Source organism: Lissotriton vulgaris, chromosome 1_1, assembly GCF_964263255.1.
Source record: "Lissotriton vulgaris chromosome 1_1, aLisVul1.2, whole genome shotgun sequence".
Classification (NCBI taxonomy): domain Eukaryota; kingdom Metazoa; phylum Chordata; class Amphibia; order Caudata; family Salamandridae; genus Lissotriton; species Lissotriton vulgaris.
In genome coordinates, this window is record NC_141685.1 from 1183893862 (window position 1) to 1183909232 (window position 15371).

Below are 15371 nucleotides of genomic sequence, written 5' to 3' on the forward strand. Positions count from 1 at the left end.
ATCATTAACAGCTCCTTCGCATCCGCCACCTTCCCAGAGTGCTGGAAACACGCCGAGCTCAGCGCCCTCTTGAAGAAACCCACCGCGGACCCCACGGACCTCAAGAACTTCCCCCCATCTCGCTCCTCCCCTTCCCGGCAAAAGTGATCGAGAAGACCGTCAACAAACAACTCTCCGCCTTCCTCGAGACTAACGGATCCCTCGACCCCTCGCAGTCCGGCTTCCGAGCAAACCACAGCACCGAGACCGCCCTCATCGCAGCCACCGACGACATCAGGTCCCTGCTCGACAGCGGGGAAACAGCTGCCCTCATCCTCCTGGACCTCTAGGCAGCCTTCGACACCGTATGCCACCGCACCCTAATAGAGCGCTTCAGCAACATCGGAATCCAAGGAAAGGCCTTACAATGGATCATCTCGTTCCTCGCCGGCAGAACCCAGAGAGTCTGCCTCCCCCCGTTCCGGTCGGCGGCCACCGAAGTCATCTGCGGCGTACCTCAAGGATCCTCGCTTAGCCCCACCCTCTTCAACATCTACATGAGCCCCCTTGCAGCCATCGCACGCCAACACAACCTTAACATCATCTCCTACGCCGATGACACCCAACTGATCCTCTCCCTCACCAACGACCCCGCAACCGCCAGAGCCAACCTCCAGGAAGGAATGAAAGACGTTGCGGAATGGATGAAGCTCAGCCGTCTGAAACTGAACTCAAATAAGACGGAAGTCCTCATCCTGGGAACACCCCCCTCCGCCTGGGACGACTCCTGGTGGCCGCCTGCCCTGGGCTCTGCATCCAAGCCAACGGACCATGCACGCAACCTGGGCTATATCTTAGACTCCTCCCTCACGATGACCAAACAAGTCAACGCCGTCACGTCATCCTGATTCAACACCCTGCGCATGCTCCGAAAGATCTTCCGTTGGATCCCCACCGACACTAGGAAAGCGGTCACCCCAGCCCTCGTCACCAGCCATCTGGACTACGGGAACACCCTCTGCGCTGGTACCAAAGCCAAACTACAGAAAAGACTCCAGCGCGTACAGAACGCCTCAGCACGACTTATCCTGAACAACCCCCGCTTCAGCCACATCTCTCCCCAGCTGAGGGACCTGCACTGGCTCCCCATCAGCAAGAGGATCACGTTCAGACTCCTCACCCACGCACACAAGGCTCTCCACGACAGGGGACCGACATACCTCAACAACCGCCTCACATTCTACATGCCCAACAGCCAGCTCCGCTCCGCCAGCCTCGCCCTCGCCACCGTCCCACGCATCCGCAAGACCACCGCCGGAGGAAGATCCTTCACCTACCTGGCAGCCAAGACATGGAACTCCATCCCCACCCACCTACGACTGACCCGGAACCATCTTTCCTTCAGGAAACAGCTCAAGACCTGGCTCTTCGAACAATAGCGGACCCCCCCCCCCCCCCCCTCCCCCCAGCGCCTTGAGACCCTACGGGTGAGTAGCCCGCTCTACAAATTCCGTGATTGATTGATTGATTGATCAATAAGGTGCTGGCGTAGCTCTGGAAAACAATTAGCGTACAAGAGCTCCCATGCAAGCAAATCATAGAGCGCTTCAAGAGTATCCACTTTGCTACCCTTCACCCAACCATCCACAGCTCTGTAAAAGAAGGATACATATTCTACCCAAGTGGTTACCTCCAGCTTATTACAATTTCTGAACCTCTGTCTATAGAGTTCCGGGGTCAAATCATACCTGGTCATCAGGGCTTCCTTCATGTGGGCATAAGACATCCTATTCTCACTGGGCAGGTCTAACAAAGTATCCCTCTAATCACTCACAAAGCAGCCCCACAACCAGGCTCCCCAATCCTTCTCAGGGACCCGGTGGGCCAACATTGCTATCTCATAGGATGCAAACCACTGTCCAATATCCTCATGCTTATGGAAATCTTTGATGACATCCTTGGATATATATTCACTGCCTTCTGAAGGCACCGATGTGCGCTGCCACCAGAGGGATTGATCGCCAAGCCCTTTGCCTTGATCTCTAACTCCCTCAACATCCTCTCATGCTCCATTCTCATTCTCTCTCTCTCCAAGGACAACCTGTTATTCTCTATTTCCCTCTGATCCTCCATCTTAAGCTTAGCCATCTCCAGCTTGTGTGCCTCATTTCTCTCCCTATCTTCCAGCTCTCTGGGGGTCAGGTCTTTGGAAGAGATGCTACTGCCAGGTGGTGACGGTACCCCTCCCTAGCTGGAAACACTGGCCTATCCAGTTGCCCATCTGCATCCCCAGCTGGCTCCACCACCAGATATGGGGCATTTCTTGCTTCTACCCAGGTCCTCAGCGCCTGGTGTAGAAACTTTCAATTTCTTGCAGAGATACTTGAGCTGTTTTAAAGTGTAGGTTTCCAACCTCTCTTCCTCAATATCTAGATCCATATATGCAATTGATCCTGGTTTACTCATGGCAGTAAGAATTGGCAGTTCTCAGGAAAAAAATAACAGTCCAAGACAATAAATTCCATTTAAAAAAAAGTATGTGGTCGCGTTTGGTCTGCACCCACCAGTAGTGTACACCAATCACTGTATATGAGTCATAAATGCAAGTCCAAATCCTCACCGCTGACCACCAATGTTAGAACCGCGGGTCTCTAGTTGGCAATGGTATACACCTTTGACCAAATGGGGACCTTGCTTCTAAGTCAGGGAAAGGGGATTACACTACTGGATAACCCCTGCTCATCCCCTTGGTAGCTTGGCATGAGCAGACAGGCTTATATCAGAGGCAGTGTGTTAAGCATTTGTGAACACATTCGGTAATACTGTGAAAACACTACAGATGGAAACCACACAGGTTTTATAGAAATAAGTATTCTTTATATAGACTTATTACAAGACCATAAACAACAAAAATCCACAATACTGTACTCAATTATAATTCTTCAAGATGGTAGAAATAGTTCAAAAATAGGTTATTCACTTAAAAGCAGTCTTTAGCAGCAGAAACCCCAACTGGAGCTACCACGACATCAAGGTCAAAGAAATCCCAAAGTACGGCACCGACCAAGAGGTGTGCGGCGTCGGGCCTGGAGTCAAAGCAGACCCACAGAGAACAGTACCTGGGAAACGTGAAAACAAAGACAGCTCACGGCGTCGGGGTGGTGCGGCGTCGTTGGCGCGTTGCGGCGTCGGTTCTGTACAATATCACTATGTCGATGAATTCTTAACCGCCCACGTCGGCGATCAGCTCCGCAATGATGTCAGCTTCGGAGTTGATGCACCACAGCAGCGCTCACGCTATGACAGGCCTACGATGCAGTTCACTGGCGTCGATGTGGCACGGCGACCGGCAGCGGTTCTATGTTGCAAGTCGGAGCAGAGCTCACAGCTTTGATGCAGATGACGGCGTCGCTCGCCGGCGTCTGTGTTGGAGAATTCCATCTGTAGCAGCTAGAACATCAAGTTTCAGATGCAGGCAAACACAGGGGGTGAAGTCTGGTATCCCTGAGACTTCGGTCAGGAGGCAAGCTCAAATCAGGCCCTTGGAGTAATAGTCTGCAAGATGCTGAAAATCCTTTGAAAGTTCATTCTCCTCTCCTTGGCACTGAAGACACCACAGTAAGCCAACACAGCACACTGGCGGGGGGGGGGGCAGTCCAACTCCTACAGCTTCCTTGGTTCTTCTCCTTGGCAGAGGTTCGTCTTGTTGTTCCAGAAGTGATCTTAAGTCTTGGGGTCTGGGTCCCCATATTTATACAGCAAAATACTTTGTCCTCTGAAGGCAGAGGGTCCTGTGCCCAGTCCAAACCAGTTCTGTGCAGTCCTGAAGCACTTTGTTGACAAGACTCCTTCTTTCCTTTGACAGTGTGGGCCAGGGACATCAGACGCACCACAGGAGGTGGAGCCAGCATTGTGGAAAGCAGGCCCAGCCCTATTCAGGTCCCAGGTGCAATTCCTCCCACCCATTTACATGCAGATAGCTCTATTCAGCCCTGTGCTGACTCACCCTGTCTCCTGGAATCCCCCAGCCCCTGTCACTCAAACTCCAGACAAGGAATACACAACGTAGCAGAGGCAGGCTTGGATAGTTAGGCAAGAAAATACCTACTTTCTAAAAGTGGTATTTTCAAACACAGAATGTTAAAACCAACTTCACTAAAAGGTGTATTTTATCATTCTGAGTTCAGGCATGCTAAACTCGAATTTCTACATAGTTCCTTGAGTCAGTTAGGATTATAAGATGTTATAATCAAACTGCCCGTTCTGGCCTATGGGGAACAGGTAGCCTTGCAATAGTGAAAAACGAAAATGGCTGTAATTCACTATTAGGACATGCCACACACATAAGGGCATGTCCTACCTTATACTTACAATGAACCCTGCCCTTGGCCCTACCTTAGGGGTGTCTGATATGAAGGAAAGGGAAGGTTTAGGGACCGGCAAGTGGGTGCACTTGCCAAGTCGACATGGCAGTAATAGACTGCACAAAGGGTCTGCAATGGCAGGCCTGAGACACACTTTACAAGCTGCTTCTGAGGGAGGAACAACCAGTCCTGCAAGCACACCAGCAGCATTTGATTTACAAGCCCTGGGCACACATGGTGCACTGTACACCTAGTCAGACAAGTACATCAAATAACCCAATCACGGAGTCACTAATCAATACATCAATTTAACATAGGGAGCACTTGCACTGTGGCACTGAATAGCAGTGGCACAGTGCCCAAAGCATCTAACCAGCAAAACAGATCAAAAACAGAGAAGGCAATCAGAACAAATGGAAGGGAGACTCATGCCAATGATACCAGGTCTAACAACCAAAACACTGGCACAACAGATTTGAAAACAGGACTCCATTCTTGGAGGATGTAACTCCCCTATCTACCCCAGCGTGTTTGATCCTACTCTGTAAGGTCCTGTGGTAGAAACATCTATCTGTGGTATATTTTTTACAGGATCCAATGTAACCGATCCGTCATTACCACAGAGGTCCATTGTTTGCAAATCTATATGTCTGACTGGGGTTTTCAGGTGTAGGGGCCCAGAGGAAACCTCCCCCAAAAAAAGATAGAGTTCCCAAAATAGAGTGTTGACTCTTTCACAAGTACGGATAGATATCCTCGGACCAAGGAGCAATATTATCTATCCAGAGAAGAAGTCCAAGGTTACCTTCAGTGCCAAGCGTTTCCCCATTATCAAAAAATGGATAACAGTTCCTTAGTGATCAAAGAAACAAAGGACATAGGACACAAGATGAAGCCTCACCAAACACAAAAACTAAGATTTGTCATGGTAAGAAACTGCTGGTGATATCCATTGTGCTGCTAGGTGCTGACCCTAAACATCATGTGCAGAAGATTCTTCTTAGGGTCTTGTCCAAACGCCTCTCTTTCAAAACACTTTTTAAATCAACTGGATTCAAGAAATCCTTCCCTGAACAGCTAGTTGGTGATCAGACCAAAACTACCTTCAGAGGAAGGACTGAACTCTCAACTATCAGCATGCTATAGAGGACAGAATGTTGACTGACATCACATAATACTCAAGAGACAGGCCGACTAATCTGTAATATTAGAGGAGTGTGCCTGTTTCCACAGCATTAGGCAAGTCGAAAGCAGGAAAGTGGAGGTAAAGCTACAAATTATTGCTGCATAAAACAAACCAATAACAATAAAATACAGTGAACTATATTAAAACATTCATCAAATAATAGGTGGACATATGAGCAACCTTACCTGCATTGTAGAAAAGGTCAGGCCGTTCCAGAATGTCTCCTTCGTGGATATATGGTTCAATGGGATCATCCCCATACAGATACTGCTCACTTTCATCTGACTGGCGACTCTCCACCATCTCCAGCCACTGAGAGTTATGCCAACGAAACTTTTCATTTTGGATTTTCTTAGCCCATTCTTCGTCATACTCCTGATAAAAGTTAATAATATGATACTTCATGAACAACTGGTGAACTGTATTGTGTCAAGAAAATTGCTATGATATTTTAGCTATACTAATCCAAAGGTGGAACATTGTGGCTTTAGGACGAGAGCTATGAGAATCAAAAGTAATGAGAAGAATGAGATCTAATGACAGGACAATCAGAAGTTTATAACTGTGTTTATATAGGCATCAAAAGGCTAAATGATATTAAGAGCTAAAGTATCTTCATTTTTCTAAATGTGCAAGGGCAATCACTAGGGGAGAATTCCTGGACCACAAACCTGATGCAACAGAAGCAATTTTCATGGAACTGCAAACAGGAAGCGTGCTTCCCTTTAAAAATTGTAGGTATCATTTACCTGATTACATTTTCCTGCTATGGAATTATTGAGGCATGGTGTTTGTTCCCAATGCCCTGAAGACAAGTTATCTATATTAAACTTTTTATACTCAAAGTCAGATAAATCCTGTAACGATTGTGCACGTTTGATTCCTTGAATTCAGTATAAGCTGTACCTCCTTTATTCTGTAGCAAATGGAACTTCCATTTTAGTTTCTTGGGAAGTTCTAGGTGTGCAGATTTACAGATTTCGAATAAATGTGCAAGCACCAAACATCTGGGGTTTTCCTCAAGACAACACATGAATTAATGATCTGGCTGATCATTTTTTTGAGCAGACGGGAGCACGGAGAAATTCTTTAAATCGATGCAATGCAATTTGTTAATTGACAGTGCACACTACAATTGAGGCTACCTGCTGGAGGCTTCACCTGACTCCTATGTGGATGTGCAATTATTTTAATAGGTTTTAATTCAATGTTAACTTTGCCACATTACCTGTAAGCCTGTAAGAACCTGTCAAAGACCACCCACCTTATTTAATTATCCAGAATTTAGGGTGGCTCCATCTGTTGTCCTGAAGAAGATCCTGGATGATGATTAACTGTCACACTGAACTATTGGATTTGAAACGTCAACAAAACATTTGTCTATACCATGTTGCACGATGGCATAACAAAAATTCTACTTATAAAATTAACCAGCTCTTAAATCTTTTTTTTTTTAATTCAAAAACCTTTATTGAAGAAATAAAAGGCACAGTACAATTACACAATGACACAATTGTAAGAGGTTAGACACACCAGTACATTGCAGCACAGCAAAAATAATTTCACATTTGAAGGACATTAGAAACAACGCCATAAAGGATTTTCATGACCTCATTAAAGGGGGCAGGAATAAGCTGTCAGGGGGAAGCACCAATCATAAAGGGGACAGGCAGGGAGAATAGGAAGACCGTGGACCAAAAGATAACAGCTTAAGGACAGCCCCAGCGGCCGCCGCAGACTGGGAGCGCCGGAGGGGTCGCGGATGCGGAGGGTCGCGACTAGAGAGATAAGTAACAAGGGGGCCCCATATATCCAGTGGACGGGACTTGGCGGGCAGGAGATCTCAAAACTCAGACCGAAGAGTTTGGCAGCAGGAAGCGTCTTCAAGCCACAGAGGCACTTTGGGCGCAGGCCTGCGGCCCCAGCACATGGAGACCCTGCGCCACGCCAGAACCAATAACATGGCAGGAGGCGTCCTGCAGAATTTAACGAAGCCTAAGAGGCAGATCACGGGATCAGGTTGGAGTGGTGAAGAGGTGATTCGGAGATAATTACACAGACCTCCGCCAGAATGCCGAGACTCGGGGGCGCAACCAAGCGAGATGAGCAAAATCAGCCGAGGGTGCGGAGCAGCGCAAGCATCCGTCACTAGCCACGAGGCCTAATCTATGGAGCTGGGTGGGAATGCAATATAGCCTGTGTGTGTATTTGAAATGTATTAAACGCAAGCAGTAGTTGGGGAAAAGCGTTTCATCTGAGTGCAACAATACAGCCAGTCCGCTTTGAAGATCTCAATACCTAGGTCCTCGCCCCATGCAGTACGCGCCCGATCAGTAGAATTAGAAGAAGCGCTAGTGTACAGGCAAAAATCTTAGTGACCAATTTCTTTGGAGAGGGAGATGCGTAGAGCATATCAAGGGAGGCCAGCGAGGGAGGAGGTTGGGGAAAGGTGGAATGGAGCTTTCTGCAAACCGCCCAGAGCTGATAGACTAACAGAGTGCCCATGGGGCCAGCGTCGCGGGTGAGCGAGAAGAAGGTGTCTCAAGGGTACAGATGCAAAATTGTGGAGAGGCTGAGGCGAGTGGCGTAGGGGGAAAACGGGGTGATCAACAATGGGCATGGTGTTTGCCGAGAGCAGATCTGAGTCGGAGATCCTACGAATGCGATCCCAGGCCCAGCGCAAAGTCTCGACTGTATCGATCTGGGTACGTAGGAGCTTCGCCTGGGTCGAAAAGTGCAGTTGTGAGTGGCCACAGAGTAGCGACATCTGTCTCCACTGCCACATGAGGTTGAAACGGAGTAGAAGGAGCGTTAAGAGCATACAGCTTGAAATCCGGGGCTCTTATCCCACTGCGCGACATCGGAAGGGTCAAAGTGCTGTAAGCGATCCTGGGTTCACGAGCCGCCCAAACTAGGGTAATGAGCAGTGAGCGGATCGTTCTAAAGAAATGAGCAGTAAGAGGAATGGGGATGTTGATGAAAAGGTATAAGAATTTGGGGAGAGCCACCATCTTTGCGATCGCTATGCGCCCGGCCAAGGAGAGAGGCAATCGGTTCCAAAGGGGGATCTTAGACTCAAACCAATCCACAGCATGGCCAAAATTGGCTTTCCAGAGTTCATCCACATCCCTGCTCAACCACACGCCCAGATATCTAGTAGGCTCCGAGGCCCACACAAAGGGGTAATCCGAATCAATCGGGGTCGTGGAATCTGTGAGAGGGAATAAGACAGATTTGTTCCAGTTAACCTGGATACCTGAATAGCCACCAAAACGTATCACCTCCCGGACAAGAGAGCTGAGATTCTCCTGCGGGTGGCGAACATAAAGGGTAATATTGTCCGCATACATGGAGACTAGTAAAGCCTGCGCCGCAAATCCAATGCCTTTTTGAGTATGGTGCTGCCGTAGGCGAGCTGCAAGGGGCTCCATAGCGATAGCAAAGAGCATGGGGGAGAGCGGGCAACCCTGTCCGGTGCCGCGCCCAACTGGAATGGGCTCGGAGATCTGGCCATTGATGCGGAGACGAGCGGTGGGAAGAGTGTATAAAAGTAATACCTTACGAATGAAGATTTGATTGAAACCCAAACGGGGGAGGAGATAAAACAAAAAAGGCCACTCCAGAGTATCGAAAGCCTTGGTAGTGTCGAGTAAAGCAGCCACTGCCGGAAGCACCGGGTTGATCTGATGCAGGATAGAGATAATAGTCCAAAGGTTATGGGAGGTGGCTCGGCCGGGAATAAAACCGGATTTGTTTTGGAGGGCGATGTATGGCATAAGTGGGAGTAAGCGGGAGGCAAGCAACTTGGCAAAGATTTTTTTGTCCGTGTTGATGAGTGAAAGGAGACGATAAGAATCTCTCATCTCAGGGGGCTTGTCTGGCTTGAGAAGTGATGTTAAGAGTGCCTCGCGCAGCGATGGGGGGGAACTGTCCCGTTTCAAACGATTCATTATATATAGCAGCAAGATGAGGGATTAGAAGAGAGGCAAATGCCTTAAAAAAAAACATTATAAAAGGAGGCCGACAGGCCATCGTAGCCTGGGGCTTTGTCAGCTAAAATCTCCTCCTTAGAGAAGGGCTCATCCAAGTATTCCCAATGCGCATTTTCAAGCCAGAGGAGTTGAAGCGTGTCAAAGTACTGATCAAGCACGTCGCGAGGCAGGACCGACCCGGCTGTATAAAGTTGCATGTAGAAGGCGGTAAAGTACAAATTATTTACCTTCGGTACGATGTATCTGGTAGAGAAGATTCTAGCTGCAGATTCCTTAATGTAGAATTATCCCCAGGCGTGAGACTGGATCTGGAAAATGTTGCCACACATCCCTGCGTGCCGGCATCAGGTGACTCCGCCCTGACGTTGTCCCCGTACGTGACGTCAGCGAGGTCACATAAGCCCCATCCCGGCGCGCTTACGTCAGTTTTCTTCGGAGAACTTTTCCGCGCCACAATGCGGAGCCATTAGACAAAACTGTGAGAGTATAGGAACAGTGTGCGAAAAGAGCAGAAATGTGAAAAAAGGGAATGGTGGGGAACATCATCATAAGGGACAGTGCCAGACACTACAGTAACTAAAATCAGGGAAATGCGGAGCCATTAGACAAAACTGTAATAGTATAGGAACAGTGTGCGAAAAGAGCAGATATGTGGAAAAAGGGAATGGTGGGGAACATCATCATAAGGGACAGTGCCAGACACTACAATAGCTAAAATCAGGGAAAAAGAAGAAAGAACAGGGCACCGCCCTGAGCAGCCACCCTGCCAGTACGGAAATAGCCCCCTGGAGACAGAAGGACATATGAAAAAATGTCACGATACCATGTAGCAGGACTACAACCCCCATCAGTAACAAGGAAAAGGGACAAGTCCAGGACAAATTGGAAACGGCAATACCCCAAGACAGCCCCATCAAAACATTTGACATCCACCACGAGGAAAAAAGGCAGAGGCCAGCCAAAGACCCCAACATAGAGGATAGCAGAGGGGCCAGAACCTCTAGGAATGAAAGGGGAAGAGAGTGGGGGCGGGGGGTAGGCCCCAACCCGGAGCAACCAGAGCATAGGGGCACAGAAGTATCTATAAACCCGTCTTCCAATGGCCAAAAAGGGAGGAACGGAACAAATAAACAGGACGAAGCATCCGGCCAGGAAAGAAAAGAAGAATGCACTCACAGAAGACAGCCACCGACAGGGAGGCGAGTGCAGAAGACCAAGCCGAAGGTCCTCACAGAACGGGCAGGAAGGGTGGGCAGTGAAGGAATCTGCGGCAAGAATTGTCTCTACCAGATACATCGTTACCGAAGGTACGTAACTTGTACTTCTGATAGAGACTACTAGCCGCAGACCCAAGGGGAAGGACATAATAGAGGGTTCCACAGGGGACGAGTCCCACGGACAGGTAGAAAAGCCCTGTCCCTCGAGGCAAGGGGAACCCCTGCATCCAGAAGACCACCAACCCCAGAGGGGATGCAAGAAGACAAGAAAAGAGGCAGCCTTCCGTCAATCAGCAGGAGAAACGAGAGCAAGGCGAAAGGAGGCCAGAGCGCCCTACACCTATTCAAGGTACCAAGAAACTCCACCAGAAACTCCAAGGCCCAAGCAATGAAGAGGAGCACTGAGGAAGAAGAGCAACCTACAGATTCCAAGGAGAAGAGGTAGAGTGAAGGCAAGCCCCCCCACCGGGAAACACCCAGTGAAGAGGGTCGTCAAACCTATCACAGCCAGAAGGCACTAGACAAGACTGAACGGCGCCTTCAGCAATAAGGCAGACAGAAGCAGAAGGGTAGCCCGCGGTCACCCAGGAAGAACCACTCAACACCCCACAGGGACAAACAGCGCCTGAAGAGGCACAGGAAAAATCCAAGAACTCAAAAACCACCTCACCCGCGAGGGAGAACTAACGGCAGGGTCCACTGGAAGAGGGTCGAACACACTCCAGCCTCAAGCAGCGGACAAAGCAAGGACGGCTGCCCCGCCAAAGTGCCAAGAAGGCACAGTGATGCAAAAGAACAGCAGGTCGGCATCGGCATGCACAGCCAGCTGCAGACAACACCACAGAAAGACGGTTCACTCAGAACAAGCCAGATGCCAGCCGAAGACAGAGGCCAGGAAGGCCAAGAAGGCCCCGGACACACCCCAAGGGGTAGTCCTCACACGCGGCACAAAAAGCGGTGGAACCAGTCAGAGCTATGACGCAAGGCCGCAGACAGCCAGTCAGGCCAGGCGAGCAACGCAGTGACCCCGGAGAAGGACATCCAGGGGCGCAACTCAAGCCATTCCAAACCCTCAGCTAGAGGATCGCACCTGCAACAGACTGTAACACCATGGGGAGCAGAGGCCTGAAGGCGACCACACCTCCCCAGCACATGACAGAGCTATATAATAGCTACCAGTACCCCACATAGGGCATGTGATGTCCCAAAACATGGGAACCCTCTTAAGAAAAACATTCTGCAGCAGAGGACAACAGAAAAGATCTGCGGAGAACCCACAGACAGCTTGCCAAATAGCCAAAAAGAATAACGGAAGGCCTAATCACAATTGAAAAGGGGGCCGACCTGCAGCCAACAGCACCACAGTCTCAATTAAAAGGACTCGAATGAACATTAATTACACAGAACACACAACTGAGGTGACCCGCCCAAATGGAAGAATACCTCCCAAAAAGCAGACCAACTTACAGGTCACTGAGGGGTTGAAGAAAGAGGAGGAGGAGGCCGAAGCCCCACCAAGAATCTCTGAATGGCCGAGTCTGCAGGGGCGTGGAACAAAAGAGCACCATTGAAAGGAAGGTCCACCAGCCGTTTAAGAACGTTCTCTGGGTACACACTGTCCCGAAGCCAGGAATGTTGATGAAATGCGACCTAAGAAGCCATGGCACGACCAAGCACCTCGGAGATGTCCATAGCAGGGCGAAGAATAAATGCTGCCAGCTATCGGCCATCCAACACATGGTGCTGCAGATTAATGCAGGCACCCTCCTGAGAAGCGGCAGTCATAAGGGACTACGCCGAGTCCCACAAGTAAGAAGTGGCCCTAGCCAAAACACATACGGCCAGATTCATGAAGCTGAATTGAGCTCACAAAGGGCCAGATTCTCAGAATCTGGCCCTTTGCGAGCGCAAATATTGCATTTGGGATTCATCATCCCAAATGCAAAAATTGGTAATAGCGAATTCGCAAATTTGCGAGGAATAACATTTAAGGAATCTCTTTTTTTTTTTTGTTCACAAAAATTTTTATTGAGAGATGTACAGAGAGCATTACAGTCAAGAGCACATATCAAGCATGGTTCAAAGGTTAATGAAATCATAGCATAAAGGTAACATAAGGGGGATAAAGTAAATATAAACAATAAGGAAATTAGACATTGCATCAGAACACATTGCAGGTGTCACAACAACAATAGGTGCGAGACAATCGTACATTCTGGTAAAATCAGTATCTGCTTTTTTGGCCAGACAGGGGCCATTCTGGCTAACTCCACACACAGACTACACCCCGGTGTGGCTGTCGGTGGAAAAATCTCTTCTTCGAGGCCTTGACCCCGCCGCCCTTCTTACAACCAAACTACAACCCACTGTAATTTCAGGAACCATATTCAAACACACGAAGGCAGCCCTCCTGCATGTAAGCAAATTTTTACCTCACCAATTCCGTAACTCGAAATGGGAATCGTTGTGGCACAACAACAAACTATTATACAAAGGGAAGCCATTAAATAACCTTACTTGGATAGAGAGAGGAATATACTTCCCTCAACATTTAAGGAATCTCTAATAGAGATTCCTTAAATGCAATTCATCATCCATTTTTAAATTGCGAAATCGCAATTTCGGGCCGCTATTTACCGCGAGGTCAAACCTCGTGGTAAATAGCGAAAACTTAGAAAAATGCTTTTAAAAGCATTTTTCTAAGTTGCATGTTGCACACACACATGTCCTTTGGACATGTGTGCGCAACACCAATGTAGATTACCTTTCAGGTGTGCTACAGGGTGTCCTTTGGACACCCCTAGCACCCTTGAAATCGCATCTTTATTTGCGATTAGCACATTGCTAATCGCAAATAAGGAATAACTCCCCATTCATTACTATGGGCCTTTAGGCCCATAGGAATGAATGGGGAGTTATTCCTTATTTGCGATTAGCAATTTGCTAATCGCAAATAAGGACTGTGTAGGAATCGCAATTTATTTTGCGATTCCTACATGAATCCCGTTTTGCGAGTCTGTAATAGCGATTCCTTATGAATCGCTATTACAGACTCGCAAAACGGGTCTTTGATGAATCTGGCAGATAGTGTTAAGGGCCTGCAGAGCCGCATTGGTGGAGGCGAACATATTGCACCCCCAGAAGTCAAGCCAGCGGGCCTCCTGAGAGGGGGAGACAACAGCGGTGGCAGAGAGGGAAAGGCATTCTGCAAAAGAGGGCCCCTAGTAGAGGGGTGGGGGGAAAGAATCACAGGATCACGCAGCGCTGGATGGTGGCGGTGCAGAAGGTGTCCCCCCGTGGCGAGGCGGCCCAGCCCCCTTAACAGAAGAATGGAGCGAACCCTCGAAGGGAAGCAGCAGCTCCCTCCCACCAGAGCCCTGATGGAGGACCTCCAGAAGCTGATCCGTGGGGAAATGGGCAGCAGGATCACCCATGCGCAAGATTCCTGCTGCGGAAACAGCACGAGCAAAGGCAGCACTCTCCTCCATAGGGCCTCGCGATGGAGAAAGCAGCTCCTCTGTAGGCGACGGCTGCAAGCTAAGGGGGCCGTCCCCCAAGCCAACTGGGGGAAGGAAAAGCCAGGTCCGAAAGGGAGGATGAGGGACCGATGAGTGGGGCGCCTCCGGCGAAGACCGCGACGATGGAGAGGAGCCATCCTTGGACAACATCGGGGAAAAACGCCACGATGCGGCGGCCTTTCTCCGGCTAGGATGAAACCAGCAAGCGCCAAACCTCTGGAGAAGTCTGCAGAAGAGTCAACGACCCGACGTCTGGCCTGGCGCCGTAAAGTCCTCAACCACAGGTATGTCAACGCCGTCCCGGGGCAGATCTGCATCACCTCCGACAAGGCCGCCGCCTGTCCAGAGGACCGAGGGGGACTCGGGGACACGACCAGAGCCTGGGCGACCTCCCGCGACACCACAGGGACTCCAGCGGGAGTTTGCGGCGAGGCAGAGGCGCTGTGGTCCGAAGGAGGGACCGCCGAAGGGCCGCATCCCAACTGCACCACATTCTCCAAACCTGGACTCGAAACAGTCGGCGCCGGGGGGGCCGGAGCCACCGGCAATGCCGCAGAGGGCCCCGCACACAGCAAGGGATCGGTAGACGTCCCAGGAGGGGAAGGAGGAGGAGGAGAAGCCTACGAGGCCTGTGAGGCAGCCACGTATGTCTCCATCTGGGCTCTCGTCGCCCCCACACCGGGAAATGGCAGATAGGGGGACAACTCGCGGGGCTGCACCTCCCGCAGAGAGCCCTCGCCCCCCAACAGGCCGGGAACCAGCCCTCGGGGTCAAACTGCGAAACTTACCGACAGGTGAGCGACGTTACTGCGGACTGGGAGAAGGATGATGTCGAAGACAGAGGCGGCGGTTCCGGAAACCTTCTGCAGGGGCCGGGCGCGGTGACTACATCGACCTGGACATGCGAGCTGAAAGGAGTTTCATCTGGCGCTCCCGCCGGGACTTCGGTTTCAGCTGCTGACACGCCTCACAGTCAGTGGAATCGTGGTGCTCTCCCAAACATCACATGAAGTTGGGGTGAGGATCCGTCGGCGACATCTGGCGCGCGCAAGACGAGCACGTCTTAAAACCCGAAAGCATTTGCACATTGTTCCCACACACTAGCAACAAGCGAA

General features: G+C 49.9%; 1 protein-coding gene across 1 annotated transcript in view; it reads right to left on the reverse strand.

The window, feature by feature from the left end:
- KIFAP3 (kinesin associated protein 3) overlaps nt 1-15371 on the reverse strand; it is a 1607567-nt gene that overhangs the window by 154571 nt on the left and 1437625 nt on the right. The window contains exon 18 of the mRNA XM_086964434.1: nt 5715-5904. Coding sequence (XP_086820560.1) covers nt 5715-5904 — 190 coding nt within the window. The remainder of the gene's footprint in view (nt 1-5714; nt 5905-15371) is intronic.